The following is a 20,640-nucleotide window of genomic DNA, read 5'->3' as shown; positions in this document are numbered from 1 at the left end:
TTTTGGGTCACAATTGTATTTGAGCCAATCATTTTAACCAGAAATGCAGTGTTACTAACTCTGAAGCCGCAGATGCTATGAAAGTACTCTGATTTATTGATCCACAGTCCCAAATTGGTGTCTTTTCTGGTCTATGCTGTGAAAAACAGCAGATATAGTGGAAAAATATTCTTTAGATTTTTTAAATGTTTTTTACACAAAGAAAAAAAATACTCTTTAGAAACTGTTGAGGAAAGGGTTTTGGGGAGTCAAGGGTTTTGGGGTTCTTCTAAGTGGTTCTTCATTGCTGCTGCTACCTTTTGAACCTTTATTTTTAAGAGTGTAATCTAATGAAGGATTAATTATCTCACAGCAGATTAATATCTGCATTTTTCCTTTTAAATAGTTTTTTTTTCTTTAAGCTGTAACTGAATTGCTAAATCTTGTAAATACAAAGTATGTGTTCATGATTTTAAGAATCTGCTGTGATTGTTTTTAAAAATCAAACTGGATAAAAGTCACAGTGCTGTAGGGCACGCAGCGCAATTATGCAGGAATGATGAATACCATGTTACTGCGAAAGCGCCACATGTATTTTCAGTCACTGCGGTAGTTAAGATTATTTGACTTCTTGTACATTGTTTTTCCAATCCATCTTATTCACGTATTCGACAATTTACCTTGCCGTTCAGCTTTTTGTGGATTTAATGTGAGAATTAAAGATGTTTCATTGTGGATTGCAAGGATTGCAATCATCTATTCCAAAGCAACATCCTCCCGTTTCATCGCTCCCTCCCATTTTCCGCTGGTTCATTCAAAGGGCACCCGTGCCGAGTGTCTTCATGCAAGAATTTTCCTCATTTCAACCGATTTTGACAATCCAGGGCTTTGGGCACTTTTTGTTTCTCTGTCTCTCTCTTTTGTCCCTTCCACCACATTCCTGACCATTCTTTCATCCTTCCCTGAACAGTGTGAAAGGTCTTCTATCCATTACCTGCACTTTCATTTGAGGCTGTGCTAAAAGTGGAATGACAGATGTTGAGGGTAGAGGTTTATTTTGGGGAAGAGCAGAGGTGGCCAAAATTAGGGACAATATTTTGCCTGCCTTCTGCCACAAAAATGCCGGCTAAACATGACGAATGATGCCACAAGTGCAGGGTTTATTTTTAAGCTGATTATTTTTGTGTGAACGAATTACACCGAGATAAAAAAAAAGAGCCTTCAATAAAGGCAAATGCTTTGGGAAGCTATTACCTTATGGCCTCTTATACAATACACAAAATTACCTAGAAGTTAATTTTTTAGTATAAAAAGATTGGACCACACAGGACATGTTTCCTCGTATTCTAAGGTTACGGCTCTACATGGATTATAGCTGTGTGTTTGAACATAATTATGTACATTATGCTAGTTATACGGTTAGCAATTCACAGATGCTTTGACACAGAATGCGAAACACGACCCAAAAGGCTGTTTGTTAGTGTAGAAGTTGGCTGATGTTGTCGTACAGCAGTGACCGAATAAGGACCCCGAGATGAATATTTTAAGGTATATGTTTTTCTTCATGCTGAACTATAATGTACAGTTAGAAGTGCTGAGGTTATGTGGTGGTTAAACTGAGGCAGGAGCCTTCACCATGTGATCAGTATACATTATTAAAATCCCCAGGTCAGAGCAAACTCACATCCTGTCAGATGAAGAAGGAAGCCAGTGATGCCCGTGACTTCGGTTTGAACTCTCACAGAGGGTACAAACCATTACAGGTTCAATAGTTCTCGCCTTTGTGTCCTCCGTCATCAATGTTTCTCTTGCGATTGTGTTACAAGCAGCCTTTAAACTGCAACTCTGGGTTGGCCTGAACTCTGTGTGAATTAGTGCATTCAGAACGAAGGAGAGAAGTCACCTTGCCATGCATAATTCTCTATGTTTCATTATTAATCACCTTAACAAACATGGAGGGTTGAAACTGAGCACATTACTCCACACTTAGGAGTTTGTATGTCTTATTCATAAACGCAATCTAAAATTCAAACCTTACCACTGATGGCATCTAATGCCCAAACACATATATTTGACACGTAAGGCAGTGATGAAGTTAATGAGTGCAACAAAGAGTCTATCAAAGGTGAAAGGACCATTCAAAAGTTTGGGAATTTTGAAAGAAGTCTCTTATGTTCACCAAGGCTATATTTATTTGATCAAAAATACAGTTAAAAACAGTGGGAAAGCCATTACTCCAGTCATCAGCGTCACATGATTCTTTAGAAATCATTTTAATATGCTGACTTGGTTCTAGCAGTGGCGATTTTGTAATAGTCTAAAAGTCTTCGAATTCAGTCGAATTCTTCCTTGTTGAAAAAAATTATTTCAAAATGACCTGATCCCTAGATCTTTCTGAACCCATTTTTTTAATCCTAGTGTGTGTGAATCTATTTGTAGTCATATTCAAAATGAATTTTATGTTTAAAATTAACCCTTAAAGGGATAGTTTACTCAAAAATAAAAATGCTGCCACCATTTATTCACCCTTAGGTTATCCCAAACCTGTGTGAGTTTATTTCTTCTGTAGAACATAAAAGAAGATATTCTGAAGAATGTCCCAGCGTTTCTGTCCATAAAATGAGGTTCAAATGGGGTCCAAAGTTGTTTGGACCTCACCATTTTTCAACATAGCTTCTTTTGTTTTCTTAAAATAACTTAAATTAGTGATTCTCATGAAAACATGAAATACTGTAAGATGTTTGTTCTGGGATGGATCCTTTTCTCTTTTGCTTTATAGAAATTTACATAAACAGTGGCGTGAGATCTCATGGGCTATGACAACTTCCCCATGTGAAATTGAGCTCCAGGCTCCCTATTAATTATGTTTTATTATAGTCTTATAACATATAGTCAATTTATACTGTGACAACAATATCAGCAAATGTAAGTTATGACAGTCGTTTTTGTTACCCAATGTGCACTGAACAACATGCCATAAATTGTTTGTTTATACACTACAAGGTCATTCAGTTACAGTATGTCATGACATTCACTTGGACACAATAAAACCAATGTGTCAATCCTTCTTTATACTGAATTTACTTCTTAGCGCACTTTTGTGCAAGCAAGATCAGTGTCACATCAGAGATCTAAACCTATTGAGAGTTAATATTTTAATTAGAAAATTTACTTTAGGGCACGAACTTTGCAATCTACAGAAACACTTTGGCAGCGTGCTGTAAAAGCAGAAAGAATTCCCACAGGAAAGCGGAAAGAGGAAGTCAGGGCATGTAGCATATTAAAAGCATGCTCTTAGTTCACTGGCAGCCCGGTGCACCCGGCACAGCACACGACATTAACTAGGGAAGTTAATGTTCATGATATCATTTCTGTATGCAGTGCGGGTCATTGCACATTTTAATGGCAGACAGACTTAGATATCATTGGAAATGACATTTTTCCTCTCCCTGCTGTCATCCATGTTTAATGCACCTCCGTCTTGCATTACCAAGTCACCCCACTTGGTTAGATTTTATTTTGAAGCTTAGAATTGGACTATGGGAGGTTTTGATTTGTGATCTTCTTCCCAGTTACTCATATTTATTAAACAATTCATCATTAATCACCTTCATGTTGTTTCAAACCCAAATGTTTGTTTGTTTGTTTGTGTTTGTTTCTGTAGAACACAGAAATTATTACATATACATATAAAGTTATTACAAATACAGAATGTAATTTTAGAAAAAATTTAATTGTCACACCCTTTACATGCACTGTTTGTTGATCATGTTAGGTTAAAGACAAAAACAACAAAAATACACTATAAAATCGTCATAAAGTACTCCAGATGACTATTTTCCAAGTTTTCTGAAGTCATGATAGCTTTGTTTGATGAATAGGCTAAAATCAAAATCAATATTCACACCCACAACAGCTCTCAAATCAAATATGGGTCTTCTGACAAAGGTTGGAGGTCAATAACATCAAACAATGCTGGTTCTCATATGTTTCAGTACTCCAAAAATTCTGTAGGCTTACTTTTACATCATCATTCAAAAGTTTGGGGGTTTTAATGTTCTCTTAAAGTCTCTTATGCTCACCAAGGCTGCATTTATTTGATCAAAAACCCAGTAAAACAGTAAAATATTGCAAAATATTATTACAATTTAAATTAATAAATGTTTTCTATTTTAATATATTTTAAAATGTAATTTATTCCACTGATGGATATGCTGAATTTTCAGTAGCCATTACTCCAGTCACATGGTCCTTCAGAAATCATTCTAATATGCTGATTTGGTCCACAATAAACATTTCTTAATATTATCATGTTGAATGTGCTGCTTCATTTTTGTGGAGTCCATGATACATTTCTTTCAGTATTCTTTGATGAATATAAAATTAAAAATAAATATTTTGTAACAATTTAAAGGTCTTTACTGTCAATTTTGATGTATCCCAGCTGGATAAAAGTATTTCCTTCTTTCTTTCTCTCTTTTTCTTTCTCTCTTTTTCTTTCTTTCTTTCTTTCTTTCTTTCTTTCTTTCTTTCTTTCTTTCTTTCTTTCTTTCTTTCTTTCTTTCTTTCAATCAGTCAACAGAATGGAAGGTCATGGCCCTTTTTGGAGCCAGTGGTCACTCTGAAGTTTAGTTTCACGAAACTCTCTTTTAGTGACAAACATCATGACACTCTCATGCACTTGTAGGCTCATTGTCCTCTTATAAAAGCTAACATTATATTTTTGCACAGTAAGGGCTGTCAAAAGGGGCTAAAATAGCAGTTACAGAAAAGTGGAACAACAGACAAAAAGTAAACCTGGAGTGGGAGACGGTAAGAAACATGCCAGACTCTACAACTCCAAATTCTCTGAATCAGATGGAATGTCAACTCACATTTCACTTCATCAGTAGTGAACAAAATCACATAAACAAAGCAAACTTAAAAAAGAAAAGAAAAAATCAGCAGACAACAAACAAAATATTGCTACGCTCATGTGATATGGTAATGTGCATGCCAAAAAAATCCACAAATCAAAGTGGGCATTTGTAATTCTTATAACACAACAGAAGTGCTCGCCCTTGCTTGGGAGTAGGACACAGCTGAGGATGCCCTGCTTCCAATGTCCTCAGCCTGGTGAACAGTCAGGGCGAGGTTATATAGCGCCGCTAAACCCTCAGAGCCTGAGTGGCAGGTCAATGTCAATCAGTCTAATATCAGCTGACACACTGGTGAGGGTGGTGGCAGGGCAAGGTTATGTGTCACCCAGCGCTCCAAGCTACCACAGAGTCCAGTATGGCCTGTGAACCTACCCCTAGGCTAAAGAGACTGTCCAACTGGGACTCCATGGGTGCTGTGAGGCCAAATACGACTTTGCGATCCCTTGTGGCGCATCCTCTGGGAGGCTGGAGTCAGTGGATAACTTCCACCACAACCCTGAGGATGCCCATGCCTCTGACAGCTCTGCTCCACATGTTCAACGGGGACCAAATGCAGAGAGTTTAATTTGACAAAGAGAGCATGATCTTCAGAACTCTCATTCTAGCCTTTAACCCATTGAATGGTTTCGATGTCAACACCATTAACCTTGGGCCTTGACGTACAACTGTCAGTCAAATTCGCTTATGATGACACAAGCACCTTTCTCAAGGGAATGGGAGGCTGTGTGTAGGATTATGGATTCTGACATTAACCCTCCTGTTGTGTTGGGGTCAATATGACAGACACTCAGTTTTAAGAAAACTGCTTGAAATACTGGTTAACATGTTTATTTCTTCTTTGGTGAATATTTATGATTCAGGGTCATGAATGTGGTCATGCAAAGTTTCAGCTCAAGGCTCTACAAACCTCCGTAGGTTTTTTATGCAATTTGTCAATTCAACCCTTTGCATATTGCACTTGTTTTTAGCATTGGTCTGAATAAAAATGCTAATTCATTCTTTGCCACTAGGTGCCGCTTTTGGAGCGGCAAAAATAGCTGTTTCCCTGGGAACGCTGTACACTAAGCAGCCCTGCACTGCTTTATCAGGCATTACAGGCATGATGAAATGAAAATGAGGCCAATCGGACCATTCACCGCAGATTAGCTTCTCGCAAAGGAGGGGTTTGGAAAAATTAATTGTTGAGTGAATCGTTTGGGAGTCGTTGAGCAAATAAGGTAAAAATAAATGCATATTATAAGACAATGAAAGTGTTATTTGACCTCACATGAATGTCTACCTGTTGCTGGGGACTCTCAAAACCAAAATATGAACCTTTCATTACCCATAATAGGGGCACTTTAAGAAATTTAAGATTCAGAGTTGATTTACTCACAGTTGAGACTCTCTTTTGAACCATTCAAGGAAATATAACTGATTCTTTCACAGCCAAAAATCTGTCCATTTTTATTATTATTATTATTATTATTTGGAGAAAAAAACATTTTTAAACCTCACAAGGGTTTCAAAAACACACAAAACAAAAACAAAAAAGCAGAGGAAATAGCCTACAAATAACAATAAATGCCAATTTATGTACAAATAATGTTAGATGCTATTTATGCTTGTAGTTATTTGCACTTCTGTGTGCAAATAGTCACTACAAGTAGTCATGACAAAAAATAATAACTCAATAAAATTGATGGGAATTATTAAATTTCTCACATATTTTATAGTCTCTGACAAGCTACAATAGAGTTATTCTGTTTTTACATGAATCTTTAGTATTTATCATGGTTGATTTTTGGCAAATTGCATGGAAGCCAATGTAGGTCCATTTCATTTGACCCCCAACATAAAAGTTGTATCCAGTTTTTGAACACAACAGGAGGTTTAAACGCTTGAGTTCTGAAGTCTGAAACCGACGGATGGATGGACGGACGAACGAACGGACAAACGAACGGACAGATGGCAGAACCTTCATCCCGCCTGAAAGTGTTTAGTCTGTCATAAGGCCTTTAATCTTCCTTTGGATATCATGTGATGGATTGTGCGCAGGGGCCTCCTCAGAGTTACGAATCACATTCACCTAGGTAGCTGACATTTAATCAATAAACTCCTGACCTGTTGCCATAACCTAGAGCCACGAGGATTAATTTTGTTTCCCCACACTGCCTTCTCTGACCCCCCGCAGACATAACAACTGGCCTCACGCTGATCTGCAAATCACCTGTGCCAGAAACAAGGACACGGACATGCAGCGAGCATAAACAAACAACAACAGTTTCCCCCTCTTACATACATCAGATTTTTAAAAGTGATTATTTGGCTGAAGTCTGTATTTGAGGTTCTGTAGGTCTGTTAAAATGAGTTTTATGGAGATTTAGGTTTAGTAGAAATAAGGCTCTAGATCAAATTTATACAGACATTAATATTTTCAATATGTTTTACCCAAATTAATGAATTTGTTTAGTGTGAGTTTTTTTAATCTTTAAACTTGTTATATTGGAAACAATATCTAACACCATCTGGGCCAAAATATCTTTAAATACAAAGGACTTTGCTGCCATCTAGAGGTGGATTCAGATCAAATGAACATTTAAAACACTCAAATCAATCCTGTATTAAAAAAAATAAGCTGAGGATATCATATAAATTGTTGTAGTCTGTCACGTATTTTAACCTTAATGGCTTTATATTTCATAATCGTTTATCATATATTACAATAATTATATTATATTATATGTATTTTCTTAATTGCCTTAAGTCTGATACTTGAAACAGATTAAACCAATTTAAAAATAAATGGTAATACAATTGATAAGAATATACTTGACATAAAACATACTTATGGTAAGCAATGGAAATTATATATATAGAGAGAATGATATGATATATTTAACATTGTCATTTAAGGTTTGTAATTATGATGGTAATAAATATTTATTATTTGAATATTATTTATCATTATAGTTGTTGTATTTGTTGTTGGTATTATGTGTGTATACATACATATATATATATATGTGTGTGTGTGTGACAGACAGAACTTGTATATACTGTATCATGATTGCAATTCTGATGCTCTTCTGGCGCACTATCCTCAAATTATTCATTGTTACATTGCATCTGACCTTCCTCTCTCTCTTAGCATCTCTCTCCATCTTTTTGTTCTCTCTCTGTCAGTTTGACATGCTGCTCAGTGGCCCAGAAACACAGCATGTTATGCCACTCTGTTGCACCGTGTTCAGAGTTGCACCCTGCATCTGAATGTGATGTAAATGATATGATGAGCTGCTTCGTGCTAATTTTTGTTTTGTCACATTTGCTCCTGGTCCCCCTTCAGGGAGGTTTTTGCATTGAATGAAGGTGTTATCAAGACAATAAAAAAAGTGCCCAGCTGCTGTCTGTTGCCTTGAATCAGTGACAATTTAAACCAATTTAAAAATCAGTATGAATACATTTAACTTTACTTTAAGTAAAACACTTATACATGAGCAAATGTTTTTCAGGTCAGAAGGAACTGTTGAAATTCTCACAGCGCGTTTATGTAAAAATAGGTCAGCTGTAGTTAAGTGCCGTGCTTACAGTTTATTTGAGGTACCATGTGGGGTTGACTGAAGGTCAGCTGATTGCCTTTTTTGGAAGGGCTTTTGGTTTTAAGTGTGCATGGATGGTAAAATGTAAAATACATGTGACATACTGTATATGAAAATAATTTGAGTTACTTTTAAAAGCTTAAGTGGCTTATAAGAGTTATATATAAATCATGGTGTCAGTTAAATGTCAACAGTTCATAGGAGTGGAAGCAGTGAAACATGCAAAGCTTCAATTAGCTCAGGCTCCACTGCAGTAGTCCCTCCATTAGCACGCCACACTTCAAAACACAGGCTAAATATACATGCTAACTTATAGAAATGGCAAAGAAATTTTGGTGACGGTCTGCTTTTGCCAAGAGACGAAGGTCAATCAATTCCATAGAGAGGAACAATACAGATATGATGGATGTTTCAGGGCGTGAAATTGGAGACTAGCGCTGACCCAGATAACAGCTTGTATGCTCATCAGATCATGTCGTCTGTGTAATCTGCCACTGAGAATGCACATATGCCTAGTTCTTGGAAGGATTGTACTGGGAAGGTTAACTGTACTGTTGTGCATGAATGGCATATTTGCCTGTCATTGCAGTTATATAATTACTAAAAGACCGAGTTATATTTAAATGGTTTCCTATTTTATTTTATGTGACGTTTACGCATGCTCCCAAGAGCCTCTCATATGAAATTAATGCTTACAGTTGTTCAGGATATGCCGAAAGAGCCATTTTGTACAGTAATGTCAATGCATTATGCAAAAAAAAAAAAAGAAAAGAAGAAAAGAAAACTCCACATCTTGGACAGCCTAGGAAGAGTACATTTTCAGCAAAAGCACTGTTGTCGTATACGACTGCATGATTTATTATTTTTATTTCATAAAAGTTAAAACTACTTTATTATAATATTTTGTTACAATAATACATATCCTGAGACTTTTAATGCTTACTTCTGATTATCATAGATTCTCATAGTTTTGCTTTGATAGTTTACATTGCTGCTGCTCTTTGACCTGAAATGACCTGCATATTTATGTATGTGTATTTAAGTTACACATGCAAATATATGTGTGTGTAACTTCCTGTTATATCTGACCCCATAATGGCAAGCAGAAGGCTTTATCTGCTCAAACAAACCCTGCTAGTCAAGCTTACTGAGAGAACTGACAAATGTCCCAGGGCTCCCAACATCAGTGTCCAAATGTGGATCAACTACAGCAGGCTCTTGTCCTCCAGCATGAGTGCTGACCTGTGCTTTAACAGGAGTGACTAAGGTGACCTGAAGCACCTCTATAGCACTGCGTGCTGTGACACAGCCCTGCCATGGTAATTGACTCCTGGACTGGAGCAGACAAAGAATATTCTGACAAAGAAGGTGAATGAGGGATATGGACCTTTGGCAAATAGAGGTTTAAAACGCTTTACTGCAAACCATCCTTGTGCAAATTGTGCAAAACTACTGCAGATATATGGCGACATCCTGAGGTCTAAATGAGAAGTGCTACTAAGTAGGCTGACTGAAAAGATCCTTCGGGGACTGTCAGCACATTCCCAGGGTAATCTATAGATATACAGTACTAGTCAAACATTTTTGAACAGTAAGATTTTTCATTCCTGCTCACCAAGCCTGCATTTATTTGATCCAAAATACAGCAAAAAACACTATTATTGTGAAATATTTTTACTATTTAAAATAACTGCTTTCTATTTGAACATATTTTAAAATGTAATTTATTCCTGTGATCAAAGCTAGATTTCCAGCATCATTACTCAAGTCTTCAGTGTCACATGATCCTTCAGAAATCATTCTAATATGCTGATTTGCTGTTCAAGAAACAATCAATATTCAAAACAGTTTTTTTTTTTTTTTTTTGTATTCTTTGATGAAAGATCCAGAGATCAGCCTTTACTTGAAATAAAAAGCTTTTGTAACATTATACACTATACCATTCAAAAGCTTGGATGGTATAATTAAAATAATAAATTAATAAAAGTTATTAATACTTTTATTTAGCAAGGATGCTTTAACTTGATCAAAAGTGATGATAAAGACATTGATAATGTTATAAAACAACATTACAAAACAACAACAACAATAATAATAATAAATGTTTCTGAGCAGTAAATCAGAATATTAAATTAATGATTTCTGAAGAATCATGTGACTGGAGTAATGATGATGAAATTCAGCTTTGAAATCACAGGAATCAATTACATTTTAAAATATATTCAGATAGAAAACAGTTATTTTAAGAGGTTTAAAAAAAACAAAAAAATGTACAGTTCAAAAACTTTTGACTGGTAGTGTATATATATAATATTTATGCATTTATGTGTGTATGTATGTATGTATTTATGTGTCTATATATATATATATATATATATATATATATATATATATATATATATATATATATATATATATATATATAGTGTAATGTAACATAATAACCCACATCTGTTGTTGTTACTGCTTTTGAATTTTCAGATTTCAGATTTGTTCAGATATGCTCTCAAGATTTTTTTTTTTTTCATCGCAGAAATCACCAATTTGGTGACTGAAATAAAAATTGTAATCTAGCAGAGGTTTGATCCATTGAAAGATATGTGACTATTATCTTTTACAGTATATAACATAATAAAGAAATTATGTTTACTCAACAGTAATGTATTAGCCTAAATGGCATTAAGTACATGTAATGCATTTGATTACTACATATTAGCATACTAACTAATTATAAATGCTCTTCTTTTAAACTTTCTATTCATCATGGGGGGGGGGGGGGGGGGGGGGGGGGGTTACAACGTTTCCACAAAAGTATTAGCTGTTTTTAACGTGATTAGCAATAAGAAATGTTTCTTGGCACCAAATAAGAAAGAAAGAAAGAAAGAAAGAAAGAAAGAAAGAAAGAAAGAGAGAAAGAAAGAAAGAAAGAAAGAAAGAAAGAAAGAAAGAAAGAAAGAAAGAAAGAAATCTTTTAATAGGCTATTGATTTTAAAGGATATTAAATATTAATTTGTTATGACAATAGGTTGTGACAATTGTTGATGAAATGATTAAATTTGCAACTACTCATAAATGATAATAACTCATAAATGTCCATCTATGGACTACACACCTACAAAGACATCCTGCCGTGACACGTATGTTCCCTTGCTCTCAACCACACTTAACAGAGAGAAACTGTATAGTCTTGGGGAAACTTTAGCCACGGGTAATGCACCATGACACTTTACCATTTTAATTGAACGCATGCGGCCTGACGCCAGATTTTGATTTCGAAATAAAGACGTCATATATTATTTACAAAACAAATATCGGGCACGCAACCACTTAGGTAATAAGCAGCGTAATCTACTGTAGAGGAATTCGCCTTCTTCAACGATCTGATTGGCTGGAGGACCTGTCAATCTACAGTGGCCTTATCGCCAGCACCAGCATGCTCGATTGCGTTATGAAGTTTCTAAAATGACACTTGGGGATATTTTTATCAGCACCATGTAGCTGTTTTTGTCCAGAAAGGTGAGTATTATTCCGATTAAAACTCAATAACTGGGAAAGTTATGAAATAGCGGATTTTTAATTTCGGAGATGATAGTAGGCTATAGATTTAGCTTAACGTTACGAGTGTCGGTTACTGTAACGTTTATAAGTGTTTACTGTACACATACTCCATTGTTTCTCAGCAAATGTAAGGTATATTTTGTTGATTTTTGCCTTGTGTTTTGTACAGTTTTGGGGGAAAATCTTTTCAGTCAATGCCAGTTGATGTAAGGGTGTTATAGGTTGTTTCAACGACAGATAAATAATAATCACTTTCCAGCTGAGGTAGAGCTACCAAGTCTCCACAATGTCACAATACAGTAGATGTACGTTTATGAACAATGATGCATTGTTTCGTGTTGTTTACATTCTGCAGTATGGTTCTTACTGTAGTTACAAACTTTTTATTACAATAAAGTTGATTTCTACCTGTTATTACTGCTGTAAATCTCCTGACTGCACATAGAATGCTGTTTCCTTGCAAGAGTTGAAGTAATATGTTGGAGTTTTGTTTTTCGACTGGACGCTTTTGGTCCTGTAGAAAATCTTAAAAGACCCTAAATAAAGTTTCACACGCTAAATAGATTATTTATTTTAGTTAATACTAACTGTGCATATAAATGCAACAGTCCCACAATTAACATTCCCACAGTTTAATTGTCAATACATCTTAAATTATGTGTTTAATAGCATCTTTATTGGAAATAATAACACATTTTAAACATTGATAAAATGCAACTCCTTTATCTTTATAAGGCTAATTTTATAGCTAGCATTTTATGTATCATAAATATTCACAATTAAGTAATATTTTACATCTTTTGCATAATTTAATATAATTTATGTTTGATTGCACATGGTGTGAAATGAAAGTATTCGTTTTACAAGTAATATTCACCTGTTTGTTTATTGTTTTCCTCCTGGTACTAGTGTAAAATGTTACAATACATATTATACATGAAAAGTAAAGAAATATAATTCATGAGGGTAAGGATAATGTTTCCAATAAAGTTTGATTGTTATCTTCATATAACAAACAAACAATAAATAAATAAGTCAAACAAAAATAAAAAATTACATGTATTTATAATCTAACTCAACTCCTAAGTCATAGAAGTGAAGTTGATGAAGCCTACCATTCAAAGTTTAGTTTACCATTCAATGTTTTAAAATATTTTTGGAATAAGTCTTGTATGATCACCAAAATTTGATCAGCAAAAAAACAGTAATAGTGTGAAATATTATTGTTGTTACAACTGTTACACTAATTTATTTGAAAATGTCATTTAGTTATGTGATGGCAAAGCTCTTTTTTTTCTTTTAGCAGCCGTAACTGCAGTCTTCAGTGTCATGATACTTCAGAAACCATTCTAATAAATGATTTGTTGCTGAAGAAATATTTTGTGTTAAAAACAGCTGTGCTGCTTAATATGTATATTTTTTTTTGTTTGTGGAATATATATGTGTGTTTGTGTGTGTGTTCCTTTAATGAATAGAAAGTTCAAAGGAACAGCATTTAATTGAAATAAAAATGTTTTGTAACATTGTAAATTACTGTCACATTTTTAATTAATGTTTGTCTCATAAAAAATTCCTTAAAAAAATGCTCACCCCAAACCTTTGAAAATGAATGTACTGTATATGCAAACTGAACTGGCCTTACTACTTATTCTTCTAGATATTGGTCTAGTTGCAGTGATGAGGCGAGGAGATCCTCTCCCTCAAGCCTTTCAGGCTCCAGTGGATGTACATGCCAGTGCGGATGGTCAAGTGTACATGTTCAGACACAGACAAGAAGAACCAGAAATGTCATCTGAGGACGAGGAACTCAATGTCATGGAGCTCCGGCCGCGAAGCAGAGACTCATCCTCACAGGAGAGAGAAAGAGTAGGAGAAATGCTCTTGCTGGAACGGGACATCTCACATGAGGACAATCTCAACAAACTGGCCCTTCAATATGGATGCAAGGTATCATGTTTGATAGCGTAGATCATTCTCATTTAGGCCCTTAAAGCAATAGATCACCCAAAACTGAAAATTTGATGCAAATTTATTCACCCTCAAGCCATCCAAGATGTAGATGAGTTTGTTAAATGCTAAATTTCTCCAAATCTGTTCTGCTGAGGAAACAAACTCAGCTACATCTTGGAAGGCCTGAGGATGAGTACATTTGCTGCAAATTTTCATTTTTGGAGTGAATATTTCCTTTAAAAATAATCATTTTCTATGGCTTCCAGGTGGCTGACATAAAAAGGGTGAACAACCTTTTTCAAGAGCAGGACATGTATGCACTGAAGTCCATCAAAATCCCTGTAAAGAAGCATGGCTTACTAACCGAGGCCAACTCTGAGCTCAGGAACCCCCAGCAAAGACCCTCCAATGATTTAGCATCAACAGACAGTGCTGAAGCAAACGTCTCGGGAAGACCTCAGGTGCAGGAGTACACCAATTACCTAAAAGAGGTGGACAGTGACATTGAGCGTCTGATCCAAAGCACAGACCCCTCAGAAGAGGTATTTTCCTTCGGTTCCAGGTTATCCAAACAATGGGGGTGGAGAAGCCAGCGTTTGCGTAGCTACGGCGCAGACTGGGGGATCCAGTGGTGGAACGCTGTAATTGCCATGTTGCTCATTGGCATTGTCCTGCCAATATTCTATGTGGTATATTTTAAAACTCAAGATAATGGTGAATCAGTAGTGAACAATAGAATGAACAACATCACTGTGCCTACCTCAAACAGTACGGGGTGAGCGTCAGCTCATTGGACCTCGGGAATATAATAGAAAATCACCTTGAAAAAAGTGAATATAGCACTTGAAAATTTGGAATTTGGTTTGATGCCTACAATTTTCTTTGGTACTTTGATAAACTTAGTATTACAAGTTCACACAGCCTGATCTCACGGCAATTTGTACATATTTTATGAGGGGACTAATTCGTACGAGCTCACTTGTACAAATTCATACGATTTTTGACAAATCGTACGTATGAATTCATATGAATTTGTACAAAAGACCTATACCTAACCCCGCCCCTAAACCTACCCGTCACTGGGGTTTAGACAAATCGTACAAAATCGTACGAGTGAGGTCGTACGAATTAGCCACCTCGTAAAATACATACGAATTGGTCGTGAGAGAGCGTTGGTTCTTGTTATTATGGTACATTCATTTAAGTGGATAGATCATCCAAAATAATAAAAAAGGCAACATTTGGGTTCAGGAGACTTGTAATATGACACACCCAATCCCAATTTATTTTGCACATTATTCATAATTTGTGGGAAAAAAAGTAACATGAATATGGAGAGACATGTTGAAACTGTTGTTATTGGTTTTATGGGTGCTATTATTTAACAGAATAATTAAATGGTAATAACAGTTTTTCTTTGTGGAGAAAAACAATACAAAAAAAACTTTAAAAGTCATACTGAAACAGCTTGTCTCATCAAATTGATCATATTTCCGTGGTGCTCTCTTTGCAATAATTTACAGAAAAATGCAAAGAAGGAAAAGCAAAAAAAGTACTTTATAAAATTGGGTATGTTTTGCAATTTTATACCTGTTTGTCTGAATGGTATTTTGTTCTAACTCAAATTTGTATTCATTTCTTTGTTTTGATTTTGAACACTACTGCCAAATAGTTGTTTCAGTGTAGAAAGGCACTACAGTGCCAGCAGTGCCAAAGAATGGACTTGTATTAAATAACTGTTTGTTCAGTCATTAGAAGTGCAATAAAGACATATATCACAGGAAAGGCTAAACTCATGTGCAAATGGACACATTTTGACCTTTGGATTGTGACATTAAAACATATATTTTGAATCATAGTACTGTTTTTCTTACATATGAGTATTGCACTGGGACGGCCAATGGGTGAATACATTAAAACTCCTTTTCAACTAAAAACAATAGGGTGAATTTTCTGGTATTGGTTCTAATGCCAGTATGAGAGATGAAGATAAATTATGTAAAAAAGGGTTGAACAAAGTAAAATATTTTCATATGGCATCTTGTAATTCAACAGCGCAGCTATTCTGTCATTGACCAATAAGGAAAGAATTCAAAAGGTTCTTCATGGCCTTCTGAGCAATGTCTTCTAGTTGCTTATTTGGTTGTAAACAGAAGAAAACCTGGACCCAAGCTGACTTTCAGTCATTATTCTCTATGAAAAGGCTGCATATTTGGGAACTATGTAATAAAAGCGGTCTATAATGTTTTATGTAAAGTATATTTTGGATTGTGAGTGATTAAAGTCTATGTAATAGTAAACTGTACAAACCCAATATATCCATTAAAGATTTTAGTTGTTTTTGTTGACGCCATCGGGAGGCAAAAGGCACACTAACGGTGGCTTCCATTATTTATTTATGTTTTTGACCAGAAGGGGTATATATTTATATGATATTCCCAGGATAATAATGATGTAGTGATTCAAGAAGTTTATGAGAGGAGTCATAGACAACAGGAAGGAGCATTACACATTCATTACAGCATTATGCATTCATTTCTATGGTATCGGTAAATGGCGATGGTTTGTTTTAAACTCTTAGCGTGATCAGTCACTAAATACATTAAATAAATAAAAAATGCACAATACGATTGCTAACGAGCATTGAATCTGCTAACAAGCGCCAAATTAGATTTTTTTTTTGGGGGGGGGGGGGATTTGTGCAGTCTTATTATTATTATTATTTTTATTTACTTATTTATTTAGTTTTTTTAATTGAGGTTTTGCTTATTTTAGAGGAACTAGCAAACAACTTGTTTCAAACTACTTTGTAATTTTTGGAATTTATCCAAAAGGGAATAGGCCACCAACAAATTGTCTCTGCCCACAGACTTGCAGCCATTTTTCCGTCCTACGCCATGTGTTTCCAATCTTTTTTGCACTCCAATTCCAAGTCTTCATTGGATGGGACTGCATGATCCACTTTAGTTTGCAGCAGTGTTATTTACTGTAGCATCGATAATATACATTTAATTGATATTTTGAATTAGAGTTTAAATGTTTACATTTTATGGTTTCATTTCATTTGTAGTTAAAATTAACAATTGTATGTGTCATTTTTAAATACAGGTGCTGGTCATAAAATTAGAATATCATGAAAAAGTTGATTTATTTCAGTAATACCATTCAAAAAGTGAAACTTGTATATTAGATTCATTCATTACACACAGACTGATATATTTCAAATGTTTATTTCCTTTAATTTTGATGATTATAACTGACAACTAATGAAAGTCCCAAATTCAGTATCTCAGAAAATTAGAATATCAATTAAGACCAATGCAAAAAAAAATATTTTTAGAAATGTTGGCCAACTGAAAAGTATGAACATGAAAAGTATGACCATGTACAGCACTCAATATTTAGTTGGGGCTCCTTTGGCCTGGATTACTGCAACAATGCGGCGTGGCATGGAGTCGATCAGTCTGTGGCACTGCTCAGGTGTTATGAGAGCCCATGTTGCTCTGATAGTGGCCTTCAGCTCTTCTGAATTGTTGGGTCTGGCGTATTGCATCTTCCTCTTCACAAAACCCCATAGGTTTTCTATGGGGTTAAGGTCAGTCGAGTTTGCTGGCCAATCAAGAACAGGGATACCATGGTCCTTAAACCAGGTACTGGTAGCTTTGGCAGTGTGTGCAAGTGCCAAGTCCTGTTGGAAAATGAAATCTGCATCTCCATAACGTTGGTCAGCAGCAGGAAGCATGAAGTGCTCTAAAACTTCCTGGTAGACGGCTGCGTTGACCTTGGACCTCAGAAAACACAATGGACCAACACCAGCAGATGACATGGCACCCCAAACCATCAATGACTGTGGAAACTTTACACTGGACCTCAAGCAACGTGGATTATGTGCCTCTCCTCTCTTCCTCCAGACTCTGGGACCTTGATTTCCAAAGGAAATGCAAAATTTACTTTCATAAGAGAACATAACTTTGGACCACTCAGCAGCAGTCCAGTCAAGACGCTTCTGACGCTGTCTCTTGTTCAAGAGTGGCTTGACACAAGGAATGCGACAGCTGAAACCCATGTCTTGCATACGTCTGTGCGTAGTGGTTCTTGAAGCACTGACTCCAGCTGCAGTCCACTCTTTGCGAATCTCCCCCCCATTTTTGAATGGGTTTTTTTTCACAATCCTCTCCAGGGTGCGGTTATCCCTATTGCTTGTACACTTTTTTTCTACCACATCTTGTCCTTCCCTTCGCCTCTCTATTAATATGCTTGGACACAGAGCTCTGTGAACAGCCAGCCTCTTTAGCAATGACCTTTTGTGTGTTGCCCTCCTTGTGCAAGGTGTCAATGGTCGTCTTTTGGACAACTGTCAAGTCAGCAGTCTTCCCCATGATTGTGTAGCCTACAGAACTAGACTGAGAGACCATTTAAAGGCTTTTGCAGGTGTTTTGAGTTAATTAGCTGATTAGAGTGTGGCACCAGGGGTCTTCAATATTGAACATTTTCACAATATTCTAATTTTCTGAGATACTGAATTTGGGACTTTCATTAGTTGTCAGTTATAATCATCAAAATTAAAGGAAATAAACATTTGAAATATATCAGTCTGTGTGTAATGAATGAATCTAATATACAAGTTTCACTTTTTGAATGGTATTACTGAAATAAATCAACTTTTTCATGATATTCTAATTTTATGACCAGCACCTGTATGTATTTTCTAATTATTCTTTTTCTTTCAGTTTTATTTATTTTAGTACACTGTAAAAAATATCTGTGATTTTAAAAGTAAAAAACTGTGAAAATGCTGCAGTAAAAACCTGTAAAACGGTAAGTTCCTGTAAAATTTACAGGGAAAAAAACTTAAACTGATGTTCCCAAAATTCTCTGCGTTGCATTTCAAATTTTGTTTGATTTTTTTTTTTCTTTTTCTTAGTTTTTTCTTATCAGTTATGTTTATTAGGGTTTTGTGTTACATCTAATGTTGTTAAATTAATGTTTATTGCATATTTCAGTTTAATAAGTCTCACCATGATGGTGTTTAGTGCTTGTGTGAATGACACTGTGCACCTTCTATATATATGTTATTATTAAAAAGCTGCTTGCGATGGGCTTTGGGTGATCATGTGACTTTCTCATCACCACCTGCATTTGGTGGTTATCAGTGTATTTCAAAGGTACAAAACAGATTTCAGTACTTCAATAGGTTGGTATATTAACACTATAACAGTTAATGAAATTATGGTATTTAACTGTAAATTTAAGTTAAAACCGTAAAACCTAAAATGTTCTAACCATATTTTTTTTACGGTAGAATTCCGGCAACCACAGCTGCCGTTTTTTTTTACAGTGTACTTTAAGTTAAGCTAATTGAAAAAGAAATGTGTTGCAACTAGCTGAAATAAAATACATTTCATTTCCAGTTAACGTTTGTTTTATTTTAAGTAATGAACGTTTTTTTTTTTTTTTTTCTTAGCTGTATTTAACTATAATAACCGTTTCTTTGTTTGTTTGTTTTCAGTCTAGATTAAATTATTGCTCAAGTTTACCTAGTTGAATGGTATGGCAGAGCCTAGGTAAAACAATAGTATTTGTATTCATATCAATAAAAGACTTCAGGCAGGTAATATCGAATATGAATTAAATACTACAAATATCGGATTAATATTTTAAATTGTTTAAATGTGAAATTCCCAAAGCAAAACAGTAAACATGGGTTTGATTTATTGAGTTAAAAATCAAAAGAAATTTACAGAGAGAAAAAAAAAATATTGTTAGCATTCGTTCAACAGCTGCTGAGACTCAGTCCCATGTGTTCTCACAACCTGAAAGTTTCATCTCACAGGCTCAGCTCACAGAAACAGGCGCTGCTGTGATCCTGCTCCAGGCCCCACAGCTTTGGCCCTGTGCCTTCTCTCCGTCTGCGTCTCGGCTGCTGCAGCACAGACCGAGGGCGAGAGGACCACCCCTTTCTTTGTTTGCAAACCCAAACCACAGTTATTACGCAAACCTTAACACTCCCAGAGCAAGTTCTGATGTGATCTGTTTGCTAATGCTTTTTGATTTCTGGATGATCCAAGATTTAGGAACATTATCTTCAAATTCTGAATATCGATAAGATAGTACACAAACAGACTTAGCACTGACTGAAAAAGCTGAGCACCTCCCATAGTGTGTATTCTGAGGGTTTTGCAATCTATAAATCAATTAAAAACATGTGCAGACTTTTAAAGATCGCTTAATGGCATTAATAGTTCCATTAAGAATAACATCCATAAAATATTTCCACACTCTTAAAAACAAAGGTTCTTTATTGGCATTGATGGCTCCTTGAATAACCTTTATCATCCATGGACATTTTTCTTTGCACAAAAGATTCTTTATAGTGGAAAAAGCTTATTCAGATTATTATAATGTTCAGAACTGTTTGCCGAATTGTTCTTCTACGCCATCGTGAAAACACCCTCTGAAACCATTTTTAAAAGTCTAGAATATTTGATTGCCACTGATAAATAGGCTACACATCAGTATGAGAGGAATCTTGTTTTGAAGGGTCCGAAACGGGAGCAAGTCAGTGTTGCCAAGTTCGCTGTTTTCGCACAGAATTGGGCTAGTATAACACTGTTGCCGCCGGTTGTTTTTCATGTATGCGGGTTGAAGCGACCCCG

The 20,640-nt window shown here is 35.5% G+C and overlaps 1 protein-coding gene across 1 annotated transcript; it reads left to right on the top strand.

Moving 5' to 3' along the window:
- The first annotated feature begins 11,645 nt into the window (after window positions 1-11,645).
- On the top strand, window positions 11,646-16,357 carry LOC306843095 (lysM and putative peptidoglycan-binding domain-containing protein 4-like). The gene is made up of 3 exons (XM_079374357.1): window positions 11,646-11,992; window positions 13,692-13,981; window positions 14,251-16,357. Exons 2-3 carry the CDS (start codon window positions 13,712-13,714, stop codon window positions 14,761-14,763), a joined length of 783 nt encoding a protein of 260 aa, XP_079230483.1. The 5' UTR covers window positions 11,646-11,992; window positions 13,692-13,711; the 3' UTR covers window positions 14,764-16,357.
- The last annotated feature ends 4,283 nt before the right edge of the window (window positions 16,358-20,640 follow it).

The sequence above is a fragment of the Barbus barbus genome, assembly GCF_936440315.1.
Source record: "Barbus barbus genome assembly, chromosome: 23".
NCBI lineage: Eukaryota > Metazoa > Chordata > Actinopteri > Cypriniformes > Cyprinidae > Barbus > Barbus barbus.
This window is presented reverse-complemented; position numbering and strand designations above follow the sequence as displayed.